This window comes from Crinia signifera, chromosome 4 (genome assembly GCF_055691185.1).
Source record: "Crinia signifera chromosome 4, ASM5569118v1, whole genome shotgun sequence".
NCBI classification, from domain to species: Eukaryota; Metazoa; Chordata; class Amphibia; order Anura; family Myobatrachidae; genus Crinia; species Crinia signifera.
The window spans coordinates 243,390,160-243,409,415 of record NC_139220.1 but is presented as its reverse complement, the minus strand read 5'-3'; the positions used below and the strand labels follow the sequence as shown (position 1 = coordinate 243,409,415).

General features: G+C 45.1%; 1 protein-coding gene across 1 annotated transcript in view; it reads left to right on the top strand.

Annotated features, from left to right (window-relative positions):
- RHCG (Rh family C glycoprotein) overlaps positions 1-19,256 on the top strand; it is a 64,482-nt gene that overhangs the window by 40,847 nt on the left and 4,379 nt on the right. Inside the window, exons 4-9 of the mRNA XM_083180227.1 lie at positions 5,363-5,510; positions 6,608-6,774; positions 9,430-9,567; positions 13,606-13,742; positions 16,409-16,533; positions 18,056-18,129. Of these exons, the coding sequence (XP_083036353.1) occupies positions 5,363-5,510; positions 6,608-6,774; positions 9,430-9,567; positions 13,606-13,742; positions 16,409-16,533; positions 18,056-18,129 (789 nt within the window). The remainder of the gene's footprint in view (positions 1-5,362; positions 5,511-6,607; positions 6,775-9,429; positions 9,568-13,605; positions 13,743-16,408; positions 16,534-18,055; positions 18,130-19,256) is intronic.

The following is a 19,256-nucleotide window of genomic DNA, read 5'->3' as shown; positions in this document are numbered from 1 at the left end:
GGGGCAAATGTAACCTGTGCAGAGAGAGTTAGATTTGGGTGGGGTGTGTTCAAATTGAAATCTAAATTGCAGTATAAAAATAAAGCAGCCAGTATTTACCCTGCACAGAAACAAAATACCTCACCCAATTCTAACTCTCTTTGCACATGTTACATCTGCCCCACCTACATTGCACATGGTTTTGCCCATTTCGAAAACAAATTTGTCCTGCTATCAGGTCTGAATTAGGCCCAATGTATAACTTTCATATACTGATATAGCCGTGCTTAGCGTTGCCGCTGTGCGCCCTAATTTCGGCAAAGCTGGTGTGACTTGAGTGAGAGCTATGACTGGCATGTTAAGTCTCACCCATAGCCCAGTGCAGCATTTGTGCCCATGCGGCTGTACCGCGGTATAGGTAAGTGTGGTTACATCTTTATAAGTCAACGCAAGATAAATCAAGGACAAACAAACCAATATACATATATATTGCAAGGAAGGAAATGTGTTGAATCTTTTAAGCTGGTTGTAAAATTCTTTCATACACTGTAATTATGTATTTACTGACAGTTATTTATGCAGTGTACACATAGTATGCGCGATTTACACAGAATATTTACACACTCGTGAAAGGCAGGACGTGATCTCGGAATCTGTTAGCTGCAATGAATATTTCAATCAGAACAATAGAAGATTTAAAACCTAAAAGCCTGACATTAATGATTATTCTATCAACTTACATGTATTTTTTATTCCATATTAGCCGATTAACCTTGGTTGACACCAGATACGGATACTACCATATTACCATATTAAGAAATGGCCATAAATGTGGTTTATGTTAGGTGTTGTTCACCTTCTGTCTAATTATTCTAAACTTTAATAAAACAAGGGGCGAAATGTAATAGGGTGCGATTTTTTAGACATGTGCGATTTTTGGTCCAAAACGGCCGAAATCGCACATTTTCCGAAAATCGCACATTTAATAGGTTGAAAATCGCGGTAAAAAATCGCACTTTTTACCGCGAAATCGCACTTTTAGAAGTGCGATTTTTAGTCACATTTCAATTCGCATCCAGATGTTTTCCCATTATAAAGTATACAACTCGCAAATGTAATAGGGTGCGATTTTTGGTCAATGTTACCAAAAATCGCAAAAAAAATAGACCAGGTTCTGACAGGCGAATTTGACAGAACCATGCACAGATCATTGAGATCTGTGCATGGTTCTGTTAATAAAAATGTGTAAAAGTGTTTTTATAAAAAAAAAAACGGCGTGGGGTCCCCCCTCCTAAGCATAACCAGCCCCGGGCTCATTGAGCCGGACCTGGTTCCAAAAATACGGGGGGACAAAAAGCATAGGGGTCCCCCGTATTTCTGAAACCAGCCCCGGACTCTTGGACCGGTCCTGGTTCCAAAAATACGGGGGACAAAAAATCTGGGGGTCCCCCGTATTTTGAAACCAGCACCGGGCTCCAACAGCCCGCGGTGTCATGCCACAGCCGGGGGACACTTTTTATACAAGGTCCCCCGGCCAAAACATGAGCACCGTGGCTGGTCAGCCTTGGACGGGGTACCTGGAGGAGTGGGGACCCCCCCAATAAAGGGGTCCCCCCCCCCAGGCTTCACCCGTCCAGGGCTGAAGCCCGGGGCTGTCACCGGCGTCCGTGGCCAGTGGACGCCGGCCTGATAGGGTTAAATCCATCATACATATCATTACATTGCTTTTTACCGGCGAACTACAAGTGCCAGCAGACCTCCCCCGCATGCTGGGACTTGGAGAACCACAAGTCCCAGCATGCAGGGCATTAATGGGCCCGCTGGGACTTGTAGTCCACCTGTAAAAAGAATGTTTATAAAAAACACACACACAGAGAAGTACAAGTTTATTACACACACACACCTCAATTTTACACCAGCGTAACTTACCATTCCTGGATCCAGCGCTGGTCTGGCTGCTTTACAGCCGGCTCCCCCCGCACTGACAGGCAGCGGGGAGAACCGCTTTCTCCGTTGCCTGTCACCGGCTTTCTCCGTAGCTTCTGTAGCTCTGTCCCAGTGCTACAGAGGCTGAGAGCGGGATTGGCTGAGCTACAGTATGCGTCTCCATGGAGACGCATAGCTCAGCCAATCAGGACTGAGCTATGCGTCTCCATGGAGACGCATACTGTAGCTCAGCCAATCACGCTCTCAGCCTCTGTAGCACTGGGACAGAGCTACAGAAGCTACGGAGAAAGCCGGTGACAGGCAACGGAGAAAGCGGTTCTCCCCGCTGCCTGTCAGTGCGGGGGGAGCCGGCTGTAAAGCAGCCAGACCAGCGCTGGATCCAGGAATGGTAAGTTACGCTGGTGTAAAATTGAGGTGTGTGTGTGTAATAAACTTGTACTTCTCTGTGTGTGTGTTTTTTATAAACATTCTTTTTACAGGTGGACTACAAGTCCCAGCGGGCCCATTAATGCCCTGCATGCTGGGACTTGTGGTTCTCCAAGTCCCAGCATGCGGGGGAGGTCTGCTGGCACTTGTAGTTTGCCGGTAAAAAGCAATGTAATGATATGTATGATGGATTTAACCCTATCAGGCCGGCGTCCACTGGCCACGGACGCCGGTGACAGCCCCGGGCTTCAGCCCTGGACGGGTGAAGCCTGGGGGGGGGGGACCCCTTTATTGGGGGGGTCCCCACTCCTCCAGGTACCCCGTCCAAGGCTGACCAGCCACGGTGCTCATGTTTTGGCCGGGGGACCTTGTATAAAAAGTGTCCCCCGGCTGTGGCATGACACCGCGAGCTGTTGGAGCCCGGTGCTGGTTTCAAAATACGGGGGACCCCCAGATTTTTTGTCCCCCGTATTTTTGGAACCAGGACCGGTCCAAGAGTCCGGGGCTGGTTTCAGAAATACGGGGGACCCCTATGCTTTTTGTCCCCCCGTATTTTTGGAACCAGGTCCGGCTCAATGAGCCCGGGGCTGGTTATGCTTAGGAGGGGGGACCCCACGCCATTTTTTTTTTTACTTTTTTTTTTTAGCACAAAATCGCATTTATGAAAATGCGCACATTTTCATGACTGAAAATGCGCACATTTTCATGACTAAAAATCGCGGCAAATCGCGGCAAATCGCATTTTTTGCCGCTAATTCGCATCTCATTACATATGCGAATTTGCGGCAAAAAACGCGATTTTTAAAGGTGCGATTTGGTGCGATTTTTTTTTAGTCTAAAAAAACGCACCCTATTACATTTCGCCCCAAGTGTCAACTTTTTAGTACTTTGGGAGTGGTTACTTCATAATTGCTGATCATTTGTTAGTGCAATTTCATTCTCATTTAATATAATTATTGAAATCATCACAAATAATATCATAGCAGAAATAATATTAACAAATAAATCATGAAATCATATCAGATGAATGTCGTATTGGATAAGGAAAAACAACGGATATCAGACAAAATAGACAAGAGGAAAGCACTGAAGTGGCAGACGGTTGTTCTAGAACCACAGTCAGAGGCGGAACTACCATTGGTGCAGCAGGTGCAGTGCACTGGGGCCCCTAAGGACCACTGCTAGCCCTGTCACCAACTGCTGTGTTACATACTACGAACTTGGAGAAGGGAAGAGAGAAAAAGGACTCTCTTTGTGTTGGGGCACTCTTTTGACTGTTGATTAAATTAATCAAGAGATTGGTATAGTACTATGAACTTGGGTTGGGGGGGAGGAAGGGGGCCCAAATTATATTTGTTGCACCTGGGCCCACAACCCTCAAGTTCTGCCACTGACCACGGTGAACACATACTTATATGAGAAATATGCAACCTCAGAAAACACTGTACATAATAAGTCTATGCACCTTCGAGACTTTAATAAGAGGATAGCAGGCCTTCAACAAAAACTAGGATGCATTTGCATTTTCTACTGCTAAACACTCCAACAGAAATACAGGGCAAAGAGGTAATTCAGCGTTCTGGGTAATATAGCAGAGGTATCACTAGCATAGGTGTGCGCAGCACGTTTTATTAGGGGGTGCAACATCAAAGGGGTGTGTCTACCACCACCCATTGGCTGTGTCTAATGCTGTGTACACATGGTGAGATTCTCTTGCTATTCGACTCAAGATTCGATTGCTATGCAATCTTTGCTAATGTAGGGTACACACCACGACGACCCGCTCACGATGCACATTGTGAGCGGGTCGTCAGTGTTTCTTCAGACCCGCTCACGATGATGCGGGGAGCATGACCCGCTCACGATGTGCACCGTGAGCGGGTCCGATCCAATGGCGACCCGCACCCGGCAGTATGGTCGTTATTCAGATCCTACCTGCAGCAGGTAGGATCTGAATAACGACCGACTGACCCGCGGGACCGCGCATCGGATCGGTATCGGTCCACACCAGGACAGAAAAGGGCCCAATCACCACACAATCTACATCCAATTGGTCGGAATTGGATCTAGATTGAGGGGATCGGGCCCTAGTCGTCCTGGTGTGTACCAGGCATAACTCTGTACTATTCACATACAATCTGCATTCGATTTGCACAATATAGCCATTGCTGCCCTGTCTATCTGGGTTTCGATTTATGCAGTCACGGGAGCGCAAATCAGGAGTGCAAATCCACGTGCGATCTGCATACAATCTGCATACAATCTGCATGCAATTTTGACTATATAGTCAAAATTTTATGTCAAATCTCACCGTGTGTACACAGCATTACACCGCCAATCAGTCGCGTCTACCATCATCAATTGGCACTCGCTACAATATCAAATGTCTCAGCCACACCATAATCTTCTGTCTATTTCAGTTTTAATCTTCTAATTACGGTACTCTGTGTAACAATACATGCTAATAATGTTAAATGGATGACGCAGGTATGTAGTGATATGACAATGGTCGGTACTTGTGTATTATCTGGGCGCCCGATGTTGAAATTGTATGCCTGTACCTAAAGGACGCGATTTGACGCGATTTCCCTTGAAATTCCCTTGAAGTCAAGATTGCGTCGCATTGTATGCTATTGTATGGTTTGCTATTGTATGCAATATGATTGTATGCGATGCGATACAACGCGATTGTTAGGTGCGATGAAGAAAATCGGGCACCCAGATAATACACAAGTACCCAATGGTCTAGTACAATTAATGCAAACACACATAATTGATTGATGGGCGCTTCTTTAATGGAATACAGTTCTAAAACGTAAAAGTCTTTGGTATAAGGTATTGCTGGTATGGCTAGTGGCAGGGAGATGTTTATAAGTGTGGGATTGGTATTAGGGTGTTCCACTCAATTTGGGGATGCCTATGATCACTAGACAGGGGATGTAATCTCACACTATTATGTACAATGTGTAATGTTAATGTCCTAACTGTGAGACACCATTTCTGACTACAGGTTGTTGATGCTGGCGGCTCTATGATCATCCACACATTTGGGGCATACTTTGGGTTGACGGTTTCTTGGATCTTAAATCGTCCACATTTGAAACAATATAACAACAAGGATGTGTCATCGTCTACCTCTGATCTGTTCTCCATGATTGGTGAGTTACTTTGTCTCATATTTCCAATTATTTATTTGTTCCATATTCGTGGTTGATTGGCTATTAGATTAATAATGATTGAAGTCCTCGTGTCATGGGCACATCTGCAACATTGGCGGGTTAGCTGGACAGTGAATGCAGCCTCTGTGCAGTATCAGTAACTAGTATGCTGCATCTGTGATGCATGTGGGCACATCGCATGTACGTTACGATCCGTATGCATGCACAGTCTACGAATTACCAGGCTTAGGGGGTTATTCAGGTCTGAATAACTCCTTAAGCCTTAAAGAGTGATAAAGTAGAGAAAGATAGTATCAGCCAATCAGCTCCAAGCTGTCATGTTTGAAAAACAGGGGTAGATTTATTAAGCTCGATACAAGTGATAAAGTGGCTGGTACTTTATTTCCTTCCAATCAGCCCCCAACTGTCATTTTTAAACCCAGTCTGTAACATGACAGTTAGAGGTGGAATGGTTGGTGATAAAGTACCAGCCACTTTATCAATTCACCAAGCTTAATAAATCTGCCCCCCCCCCTGTCTGTAACATGGCAGTTAGGAACAGATTTGCTGGTACTTTATTTCCCTCCACTCTACATACAGTTATATGAAACAGAATTTAAACACGGAATGCCAAAATGAGCTTACATTGGAACAGGTGTGGGCACTTGTAAGTGGTGGAGTAGGGGGCTTAATTTTACTGGGGGGGCGGGCACCGCAGAAATTTATGACGGGGAGGCGCTGTTGTTATAGTTACTCCTGGGGCTCTACCGTCTGGATGATTTCTTTAGGAAGATGGAGCCAGTGCCAGTATTATCATGGTACAGGTGTTATGGGGTGTGGGGTATTATTTGGGTGTGGAGTCTAGGTAGACAGGTAAAAAATAGGTCAACGGCATATGGTCGACATGTAATAGGTCCACATTTTAAAAAGGTCAAAAGATGAAAGGTGTCGACCGTTTGTGCACCTAAGATTGCCACGTCGACCGTTTGAACATGTTGACCTTTTGTACCTGTTAACCTAAGGCATGTCGATCATACAGTGTTGACTTATCGGATCCCAGTGACTTGTGCTGACAGCTTCCCTTTCTGTGAATGCAGGAACACTGTTTCTTTGGATGTTTTGGCCCAGCTTTAATTCTGCACTTTCTAACCCCGGAGATGCTCAGCACAGAGCTGCCATCAACACATACTGTTCTCTGGCCTCCTGCGTTGTGACCACGTTCGCCGTATCCGCCATTGTGAATAGAAAGGGGAAACTGGAAATGGTAGGTGTTCTGTCTGGTCCTTGTCCCTTCGGGATACAAGCATTGGGTCAAAAACGTTAGGTCGACATGGGGGTAGGTCAACATGGTTGTAGGTCGACATGGGTCTAGGTCAACATGGATTTAGGTCGACACAAGCATTAGGTCGACAGTCAAAAGGTCGACATGGGGTATTTCACTGTTTTTTGAGCCGACATGTGCTGACGGGCGGTATTTCATGCCCTACCATCCACTAGAGCAGGCATGTCCAACGTTGGCCCTGCAGATGTTTTGAAACTACACAGTTTTGCTATTAGAGAATGCTAAAACTATTGCAAAGCATGCTGGGATGTGTAGTTTCAAAACATCTGGAGGGCCAACGTTGGACATGCCTGCACTAGAGCGTGGTGGCAGAATAAAATAGTGTGCCGAGCGCAGCGATGTACCGTGCCCGAAGCATGGCGAGCGATGCATTGCACTGGAAACTGTGCCCATGTCGACTGTGTCGATATTCGGGGGTCAAAAAACAGTGAAAAGCCCCATGTTGACCTTTTGAATGTCGACCTAGACACCGTTGACCTAATGCTTGTCGACCAACTTGCTGTAGACCAAATGATCCCAACCCGTCCCTTCAATTGCCAAGGGCCCTTAAAATGAGAATATTACTGTAATTAACTTTATGCATATGATATTATCACTTTAGCAAATCCAGTTTACAGTAATAACTAACAAGCCATCACATTAGCAATGTAGTTACATTGTGTCCATTACTATGTTACACCCAGCATTACAAAAGGAATGTTCTTTTTTTTCCATACATCTGCAGTGTGTTACTTACCAATACGGGCCTGATTCCCATCTCAAATACAAAACCTGAGTTCATCTCAAATACAAAACCTTTCACTAATGGACAAAACCATGTGCACTGCAGGGTGGGCAAATGCAAGAGTTAGATTTGGGTGAGTTATTTTGTATATGTGCAGGGTAAATACTGGCTGTTTTTTTTTTACACTGCAATTTAGATTTCAGTTTGAACACACTCCACTCAAATCTAATTCTGTCTGCATGTGTTACATCTGCCCCACCTGCAGTGCACATGGTTTTGTCCATTTGAGAAAATATTTTGCTTCTGTGATCAACTATGAATCAGGCCCTTGGCTTACATCTGCTAGCTCTAAAATCCCTATCATTATTGTGATCTTTAGAGAAATTCACCTAAAAACTTACATGTCTTTTTTGGCAAAATGATACTATTTAAACCACTCCAAGTGCCTGATCATTCATTGGGAGAGATATCCCCTACCTTTTCACCTGCTGGAAAATGCAATGTTATACCCCTTTCAGACCGCACTCTCGACCTGGGCTATTGCCGGGTCGTTACGTAATCAACCCGAGTCAAAGTGTTGGGACAAAGTACCCCCCCCCGCGTCGGGCAACCTGGGATTTAAACCCTGGTCACAACCAGGGTTGAACACAGCTCTGACCCGGGTCGAGGTGCAGTGTGAATGGGTAACCCGGGACAAGCGACCCCAGTCTTGTTCATACTATGGAGGAGGCAGCGCTGTCAGCTCCAAGCGCCGCCTCCTCCCCCGGCCTCCGATGATGCGCCACCACCCCACCCCTGTATGATGTCAGTGACCCGGCAATAAGCTGGGTAAGACGGGAAGTTTACTGGGTTGCTCCTGGGTGCGACCCGGCATTTGCGGACTGAAAGGGGTATAAGTTTGGAGCTGAATCCACTGCTCAAAGCCCAACTCGTTCCTAATTTAATTGACCAGGAGCCCTTAATTGGGTTATGCATAGACAATAAATATATTGGAGAAAAGTAGAGTGCCTTATATTTAATGGAAAACTGTTAAAACTGGCCAAATGGTCCGTTAAGTGTGGACACATAGGCATAAATGCATATTTTCAACAACATTTTATTAAATTGGAATATTAACAGATAACATCTTCGATTGATTTCTTCTTCAACAAAGCCATATTTAATCTGTGGAGGTAAAACAAGCATAGATAATGAGATTTCATTATGTGTCCAGACTTTAGGGAAACCCTGTATAATATGTATTTTTTATCTCCAAGGATGGCCACTTTAAGTCCCACTTAAATTGTTACCAGAAGACATGTTCATTCCTTACGGGATGCGGCGGTCATTTGGTCTACAGTCAACAGTCATTAGGTCGACACCATTCGGTCTACATGGGAAAATGTTGACATGAGTCTAGGTCGACGTGGGAAAATGTCGACATGGTTGTAGGTCGAAAGGTCATTAGTTTGACAGTGTCTAGGTCGATAGTCAAAAGGTCGACATGGGATTTTTCACAGTTTTTTCAGCCGACAGTTATTTCATGCTCTACCATCCACTAGGGCGTGGTGAGCGCAGCGAGCGATGCAAGGTACTTCAAACTGTGTCCATGTGGACTGTGTTGACATTTGGGTAAAAAAACTGTGAAAACCCCTATGTCGACCTTTTCACTGTCGACCTAGACACTGTCGAACTAATGACCTTTCGACCTAGAACCATGTCGACATTTTCCCATGTTAACCTAATGGTGTCGACTATAACTCTGTAGACCAAATGATCTCAACCCTTCTTTACTTTCCATTCCTCCTGTTGCTGCACTGTACTGGATACCAAAGCTGCCACAGTAAATTCTTTTGTCCCGGCTTTCCTTGCAGGTCTACATTCAGAATGCGACCTTAGCTGGAGGGGTAGCTGTTGGGACGGCTGCAGAAATGATGCTCACCGCATATGGATCTCTGATAGTTGGATTTATATGTGGAATTGTTTCTTCTCTTGGATTTGCCTACCTTTCGGTAAGCAGCATTGTTATTTTGAGTCTTTCTAATGTTTAGTACAGTGGCATGGGCAAAATAAAAGTGTTAATTAAGAGCAGTGGCGTAACAATAGCACCGCAGCCCCCGCGGTCGCGGGGAGGCGCAGTGTAAGTGTGGGCACCGGGGGGCTGCGGTGCTATTGTAATAGCGGTACGGTGCGGGTGGGAGCTGGGATGCTTGTCAGCGCTGCAGTGGTCCCGGCTCCCGTCCTGGCTTCATGAAGAACGGACCATCATAAAATGTCCGCCCCCATATAGCAGACAGTTCTCTGAAACTGTCTGCTGTATGGGGGCGGACATTTTGTGATGGTCCGTTCTTCATATCAGAATGAAGCCAGGACGGGAGACGGGACCACTGCAGCGCTGACAGGCATCCCAGCTCCCGCCCGCGCCGATGACAACCGGACCCCAACCCGCATCGCAGCCGGACTCCTGAGTAAGTATACATGTAGTATTTATGGATGTATATGTGGCGGGTGGCGGGCGCATCATCACCTTTGGCGAGGGGGCGCAATTTTTGAAGTTACGCCACTGATTAAGAGTATATGACAAATACTATGGCCCAACAAACTTTTATGTATGTATCAAGCTTCAAAAAGTTATAAAATGGAGAGTGATCAACAACGAGCCAATCAGCTCCCAATTGTTATTTTTCAAACCGAGCTTGTATCATGACAGGCAGGAGATGATTGGCTGGTTGTTTACCACTCTCCCCGTTATCACCTTTTGAAGTTTGATACATCTGGCCCCATGTGTGTAATAGTAGTGATGATACCTGTGCACACTATACCCCCATTGTTTTCCCTTTGGGTGCCAATGTTGCTGTGAGAGATATAGAAAATATCCACTAAAATGCCAACCTCGCTCACAGTTTTTTGAGGGGCGCAATACTAAACTAAGCTTCAATTAATTGACTTCAGATCATTTGTCGACAAAAACTAAAGTGATTCTTATTCCTCGACTATGGCCATTGGCGGATTACCCACAGAGCGACAGGGGCGGTCGTCCCGGGGCCCCCACACATTCTAGCGCCCCCACACCCGGGGTGGGTGCCAGGCAGTGGGGCGGGCAGTGGATGGGTGCCAGGCAGCAGGGCGGGCAGCGTGTCCCTGCGGTGTATGCAAGGTCCGCCGCGGGGTCCCAGCGGTGGATGGGAACTAGTAGGGACTAGTAGGGACCCAGCGCAGCACCCATCCCCGCAAGGTACCGTTCGGGGGGGGGTCTGTGTGTGTGGACTGTGCCTCTGACCGACCAACTGGCCGGGCCGGGGGGGGGGGGGGGGTTGGTGGTGGAGTGGAGTGTGTGTGTGGAGGGGAGGGGGGGGGGCACAAACCTTGTGTTGTCCAGGGCCCCCACAAACCTTAATCCGACCCTGAATATGGCCCTGGCATTTTTAGCGGCTATTTAGCACATCTCTCACAGCGACGTTGGCACTCGAAGGGTTAAACACACACTGCTGTAATGCACAAACATGCATGCAACTCTAATTAGTGAATTTACTAAAGCTTTTAAAAATGAATAGAGGTGATGTTGCCCATAGCAACCAATCAAATTCTATAATTTTCTTATTGCATCCTGGAAAATGATAGATAGTGTCTGATTGGTTGCTATAAGCAACATCGCCACTTTCATTTATAGAAGCTTTAGTACATGTCAGCATGTGCAGCACAGCTATTGGAGGGCGGGGGGGGGGGAGGGGTTGTGAAGAGGATAGCAAGTAGCATACCCTGTTAAAGACAGTATATAATCTGACAAGATATAATCAGTATACAACTTCAATAACACGGGATACGGTCGTATTGTCGACAGTCATTAGGTCGACACCGTTGGGTCAACAGGTGTCTAGGTCGACATGGGGGTTGAAGGTCCACAGATGTCAAGGTCGACATGGGACAAGGTTGACATGGTTTTAGGTCGACACAGCATTAGGTCGACACGGGTTGGGTCAACAGGTTGGAAGATTGACATGGTTTTTTCACAGTTTTTTGAGCCGACATGTGCCGACAGACTGTATTTCATGCCCTACCATCCAATAGGGCGTGGTGGGAGAATAAAATAGTTTGCCGAGTGTAGCAAGGCACCGTGCCCGAAGCATTGCGAGTGAAGCGAGCGATGCGAGGGGATGCGGTGCACTTCAAACTGTGTCCATGTCGACTGTGTCGACATTCGGGTAAAAAAAACTGTAAAAAAAACATGTCGACGTTCCGACCTGTCGACCTAACCCATGTCGACCTAATGATGTGTCGACCTAAAACCATGTCAACCTTATCCCATGTCGACCTTGACACCTGTCGACCTTCACCTATGTCGACCTAGCCACCTGTTGACCTAGCCACCTGTCGACCCAATGGCATCGACCTAATGACTGTCGACCTAAGTGCTGTCGACAATATGATCCACACCCAATGACACACATGTGAGGATCATCATAATTTATTCTTGTATGTGTGTGTGTCTGGAGTTTAATGCAGTACTTTTTGGCATACAGACTAGAGATGATTAGTATGAAACTGATACTTTGTATACTGATATGTTGATACTTGTTGCCATTCACTGTGGGATCTGTATCAGAAGTGCGGCAGGTTCTGTATAGCATGCAGTGTAGTGTTTTTCTTTTACAGTACACTGTTTAATAGATGGTCCCCTCCTCACAATGCTGTGGTTATACTTGGACTGAACAAATCATCCCTAATATACAGTGGTGTAGCTAGTTGCCATGGTGCCCGGAGCAAGGGCATGTTTCGCGCCTCCCCCCTCCAATTTGTAGACTCTTGCGCGGCAAAAAGGGGGCACTGCCTAACATTATACCACACACCGTAATGCCCATTGCACATTTCAGCGAACTTTGTAATACCCATTACACATAAAGCCACATGCCGTAATGCCAATATATGATGCCCATTACATACTATATAACAAACCGTAATGCCCATTAAACATTTGACACATAAGTGCCACATAGCTAGATGCTCATTGCTAGCCAATAGGAGCTCGCAGTCCAGCAGCCACCAATGCTGCTTCTGATCGGCTGCTGGACTGCAAGCACCTATTGGCTAGCGGTCCAGCCAGGGCCGCGCCACTAGGCAACTTTAGGCATTTGCCTAGGGGCATCGGCCACTGGAGGGCGGCACCGCATTCTGCCAATGCATAGTTCATTCAGTTGAGCACCTTCTCCTAAGAGATGAGCAGGGATGAAGCAGCCGCCCATGTGTGACTAATCCAGCAGCCAGCCCGGCACACAGGCACTGACAGTCTAATACAAATGAAAGTTCTGCACCCTGCTGATGATGTTGCCGGCTGCTGGGAATGATGTAAATAAAATGTCCAATCCCGTTTCTGGTACGCCAGACCAGCCCTGTTCCCTGCAGTGCCCCTGCTCCTCTCAGAAGCACTGTTAGTGCTGTCTCCAGAAATTTGGGGAGGGAGACATTACAGCTGGCTCCCCACACAAAACTGCTGCATCAGCTGATTTCCAACTGACAGCAGACTGTCAACCCTGCACAGCAGAGGTGGTTCTGCACTGCTGTCAGAGACAATAGATGATGTACAGCAGCAGCACCACCTATTTAACAGCCAGGCACAGTGGGGAGCGGGTGTGGGAGTGAACAGACAGGGGAGCAAGCAAGCAAGGTGGGGGAGTCGGCGGCACAGTTTGCGGTGCATGGCTCCGGCGCCCTGGGATCCTTCAGCGCCCAGAGCTTGTGCTCTGCCAGCTCCACCCTCCCTACGCCCCTGCTAATATATCAGCAGGTTTAACATCATTAGATTCCTGACAAATTCATTTCAGTGAGCAGACATCTCAACAGTCTCTAGATCGAGCTTTTAGCCATGCGGCTCCGACTCTATGGAACTCACTTCCCCACACAGTTCGAGAGACCCCCGCTCTAGAATCCTTTAAAAACAGACTCAAGACTTTCCTGTTTACTCAAGCATTTCTGTAATTCATTTTTCATTTTCATTTATTATTGTACTATTCCTATTCCTGGTATAATATAGCTTTTGTAATCATACATTGCAGCCTATTTTGACCAACAAACTAAACCTCCTTGATACCTGTGGGATCAACAATCTCCATGGAATGCCAGGTATAATTGGAGGGATTGTCGGAGCAGTAACCGCAGCAGCGGCCACTGCTGGTGTTTACACAGATGAGGGGTAAGATATATGAAAGGGAAACTAATAAACCATACTAAGTCCAGTGTTTGTATTAGGGGTTAAACATAAATGATCAGATTTATTTTCAGTTTTTGATTCTCTAAATGTTCAATGTAGCTGGCGGCCATTGTTATAAGTGTAATTCATTGCGTAAATGCAGCCCTTTTTTGATCTGATTATATTAGTAAGAAAGTGCTGTCATTATTATTTGTTCTGACAAAGAAAACTGTAGTGTATCAGCATCACCTACTGGGTAACTGGAAGATTGCAAGCTACTGTATTGTACATTCAGGATTATTTCTTGCAGTTCTTTCTAGTTTGATAGAATTAGAAAATAAAACACTCAGAAAATGGCCACATATAATTATTGCTTTATTATTTAACAAGACTAAAGGCCCATACACACAGCGCAACTTCAGCCGTGTGCTGAGCGTTGTAGTTTAGCAAAGATCGTTCGGCACACATCTCTAACACACATGCTATGCACCAACAATGTGTGCTGAGCAGTCTGTGCTGACCAGTGTTCTCCGGTGAGAACACGGACGATCTGACTAGATTTTGACTGCATACAGTCAAAATCTAGTTAGGTGATGGTGACGCACATTACAGTGCATCGCCGTCACTCGGGGGGCATACACTCGGAACAATTAATGCTTAATTTCTAAGCGATGTATCGCCCCATGTGTATGGGTCTATAGGGGGTCATTAAATTGCATGCAAAGTAAAATAGCATATTCTGGTAAATGCTCTTCTCCTGTACATACCTAACATTATTCACTAGTAGGCCCGCTCTAAGCAAAAGCTTTGAAAGCTAGTCTGCTACCTTCTGTGTTTGTGCATGTGTGAGAAAGAGGTGTAGTTTCACTCTCTGCCACCAGATGGCAGTGTTTCAGAGACTCACGGACACTAGACTTGAAATCACCTATGGGGATGTAAAATAAACTGTATGATACAGGAATGATTCACACGCCATTGCAGTAGTACATTTACACTTAATGCATTAAAACTGTAAAATTACTTATATCTCTTATGAAGTTTTAGGGTGCTATCTATTAGCTGTGGTAATTTAACATAGCTAATTAACTCGCCCAGGGCTATCCTATTAGCTCCAACTGCCAGCACTTACCAGGGGTTTAATTCAGCCTGGCTCATGCAGGCGAAGACAAATCCCATATAAGCGTTCTTCAAAGCTGCGATCACTGCCACCAAAACACATACAGCAGGTCCGCTGTTTCTCTAATTGGATAGCCTGATGACGACTATCAGGCTAAAATCATGTTAAAAGCCAATATTTGCTGTGTGATAATTTTTATGCGGGAAATAGGATACTCCCCTAAGTATAAAATGATTGCAAATGGTTAAAATAAAAAAAATGGTGATAACACACACACACACACACACATACACACATACACATACACACCAAGGCACTACTGATTTGTTAGCTCTTTCTCAGCTTCTTGATTAGGACTACATGCCCTGATCAGTAAGTCCACTCACTGTTCAAGACATTGGGAGCACACTTTGAAAGTGCCAAGCATGCCCCTGTGGCACTTGACCATGCCCCAATAACGTGTCCATGTCCCCTTCTTATGAACCAGAAAACAGCTACCTCATGCGCTACCACAAAAACAAATGTCAGGAAAACTGGAAAAAAAATTACTCAAATCAGGACCCTTGAGAAAATGCCTGTAAAAATTGAAAAATGTACATTGACATTTAATTTCAATATTAATGCATCTACTGCAGTGTTTTAACAACATAAAAAATGATATACGGTAAGAAAAAACGAAATTTGCCTATTTGTTCAGGAAATAACATTCTGAGATTTGAAAGTAGATTTTCATGCATAAAAAAACTATTTTATGGCAAGACATAATGAGTGACATTTAATGAGATGCGAAAATGTGATTTGTGCGATATATTTTCACCAAAAACGTCCGAAATCGCACGGTTTTCCGAAATCGCATATTTAATGAGATGCGAAAGACACCAAAAAAATGTGGATTTTGCCGCAAAATCGCACATTCTGAAGGTGCGATTTTTAGTAACGCCGGAACTCGCATCCAGATGTTTTTCCATTATAAAGTATGAGATGCGAAAATGGGAAAATGTTACTAAAAATCACCACATATGCAGCCCAGGTTCTGACAGGCGATTTTGCCAAAACCATGCACAGATCATTTAGATGTCTTAAAAAAATGTGTAAAAGTTAATTAAAAAAAAAAAAAAGGGCGTCCGGGGGCTACCTGCGCTTTTTGTCCCCTGTATTTTTGGAACCAGCTCAATGAGCCCGGGGCTGGTTATGCTCAGGAGGGGGGACCTCACGCCATTTTTTTCTTTTTTTTACACAAATTCACACATTTCCTCAAATTCGCACATTTTCATGACTAAAAACGCACATTTTCATGACTAAAAATCGCACATTATCGCACTTTATCACACTTTTTTGCCCGGAACACGCAGCTCATTAAATATGCAAATTTACGGCAAAAAATGCGATTTAGAAAAGTGCGATAATGGGCGATTTTGGAAAGTGACTAAAACTCTCATCCCATTAAATGTCACCCATAATGTCTTCGAAGTTCTTATGTCCTACTGGTTTGATTACGGATGCTTTATGTATAGTTTACCTGTAATGATCAGGTATCTCTCCCTTACCCCAGATTAATCGCTGCATTCGGATTCACTGGTGAATATGCAAACAGAACTACCAGCCAACAAGGAGGATACCAAGCTGCTGGTATATTCGTGTCCCTGGCTTTTGCCTTAGTAGGAGGTACTGCAGTAGGTAAGGAAACTATAAGCCTCTGAGAATTCCATGTACTGTAAAGTGCTCCCATGCTAATTAAACCGAAATTTTGGATGCGCGCCTCATGTTTTATCCAGTTTTATCTGTCTAGAACTGCCAATATTTGAATCTAGAGATAGATTCACCTCTGTGTTGGCCTCACCGTTTTATTTTACTGTGCCATGGAACACCTTTCAGCATCATAGGCTATTCATCCTGGTTTGTTCTGGCTGGACTGGAAAACCGCCACCTGGGCAGATGTATTAACCCTCCCCTTAACGCTTATAAAATAGCAGGGCCCGCTTCTCCTGCATAATGTGGATGAGCGGGCACCCGTGGCGGCCAAATGTATTAATTTTCCCCGAGCCGAAAAGGAGAGCCGTTATGCCCATAGGGATAGGACAACGCTGCCCCTGAGCTGGCCTTGTGGCCAGGGCAATTTAACGCCTAGGCGGCTGTTAATACATCGCCTGGGCGTTAAATACTAAGGGGGATTAAAGGGGACAGCCAAGTTTTAATGCACCTAACATTTGCTAGGGACAGCCTGCCGAGTAACGGACAGCATGTCCGTTACTCGGCAGGCTGTCCCTAGCAAATGTTAGGTGCATTAAAACTTTATGTTACATTAAAACTTAACCCCGCACTTAACCAGCGTTAAGTGCAGAAATGCACTTAATGCTGGTTAATACATCTGAGCCATTGTTTTTATTAGGTGTACCTTTAAATAATGTTCTTATTGTTTCATTTTTTAAACAAAAAAAATGAACCTACTGTATTGGAATTTAATAATGAAAAGTGTGTGCCACAATAAAATTTTATATTTGCAATCTTATATTTGAGATCCAAGGATATAGCCTTGGATCTCAATGATGATCCAAGGCTGTATCCTAGGGTGACCAACTCATCCCTTTAATCCGGGACACATATTAATCACACAGGTTCTGTGGCTGGCTTTCACCTGGTTTTAAACTGCCACACCTCAAGACTCCATTTCACCTGGTTTTAAACTGCCACAGAACCTGTGTAATTGATATGTGTCCCGGATTAAAGGGATGAGTTGGTCACCCTACTGTATCCTCAGATGCAGCTCTTGAATCCTTGATAGTGTGAACAGGAGGCATCGCTTACAGATACCTCCTGCTGCATTAAAATCTTATTTAGACAGAATTGTGCAACTGCCTTCCTGACACTGTGCCATTTCATGTAAACTATAATCAGGCCTAATGTCCGCCTATTGCTTACAGCAGGCCAGGCCAACCTGTGGCTCCCCTGTTAAAGTACAAGTCTTAACATTCCACGTCACAGTTTAGCTATTAGAGAATGCTAAAACTGTGGCATTGCATGCTGGGATGTGGAGTTTTAGAACAGATGGAAAACCACAGGTTGATCATGTATAGATCTGGGAAGGGCAGTGTTGGGAAGAGCAGTGCACCACAGCTAATGTAATGTAATGTAAGAGTGGATGAAAACATATGGACTGTGGTTGATCTCACACAACTATTTACTTTTTCTGCTATCTAAGGATTTTTTCTAAAACTGCCATTTTGGGGCGATCCATCAGATGAAAACTGCTTTGAAGATGAAGTGTATTGGGAGGTGAGATTCATTTAATTGACAGTATCTTAGTTTGCATTATTTTTAAAAAAAAATAGCATTTGTCATGTTAACCTGTAACATCACATTTATTTTCAAAGGAACTTCAGGTCCAAATCTTGGTACAATGATACTGGCTGCTTATTTTTTTACACTGCAATTTAGATACATCTGACCCAAATCCAAGGTGTACACGCCTTGTCGCTCTGCACATGTTACATTGCTCCATGCAGTGCAGCATGGTATTGCCCATAAGAGAAAGAATTTGCTTTTGAAATCCTTACTGCATAACCCCCAAAATTCTAAATGTTTGTGCAGTCTGTCTGTGTGCACATTGCACCATCAGTGTTCAACATCCCAAGGTTTAATGTCTTCATAATGGCTGTAAATACACACTGAACAATTTCCCCCCTTGCCAGAGATTTTTACAGAGGGTGAACGACTTTCCATAACAGGACACTCATCGCTCATCTCAGGGATGCCTCTCCCAGAATGGCCGGGAAAGTTCCGGAAATCGGGTCCCCCTCCCAGCCCCCCAGAAAAGGGGGGCAAGCCTCCCGTAATGCAGGCAGTCTCCAGCAAGGGGGGGTCCATGGGAGCAAATTGCGCAAATTACATCATAGTAGCCCTGCCACCCATTGTGCAATGCCTGAAATTCCAGCATTGCACAGCTGGGGGTGTGGCCATGAGGATGTGATTGCACTGGCACGCCCCACCATCTGATAACCCATTGGCCGCCCCGTCCTGCCCCATCAGTGGCCCCGCCCCCCTTCCTCACTGAACTGACTGCCTTCTCCCAGACAGGGCAGCCAGAAAGTAGTCAACCATGGTTTATCTGTTGGTAATACCAGCAGATGAGCGGCGGCAGCCAGCGATGCTGCGGGAGCACGCATCAGCACTTACTGCTGGGCCATACACACTAAGCGGCTTTTGAGCTGAAAGCAGCTAAAACTGACCTGCTTTCAGCTCAAAATTAAGATACAAGGATTACATATGCTTTGTCCTACTACAGCAGATATAGCAGGCTTGGTTACAGAACATTTTGGTCTGACTTTTTTTGCTGGCTTTGTTTTTAATATTATTGTTTTACTATGTTCAATTAAAATAGGAATGTATTTACGCATTTACGT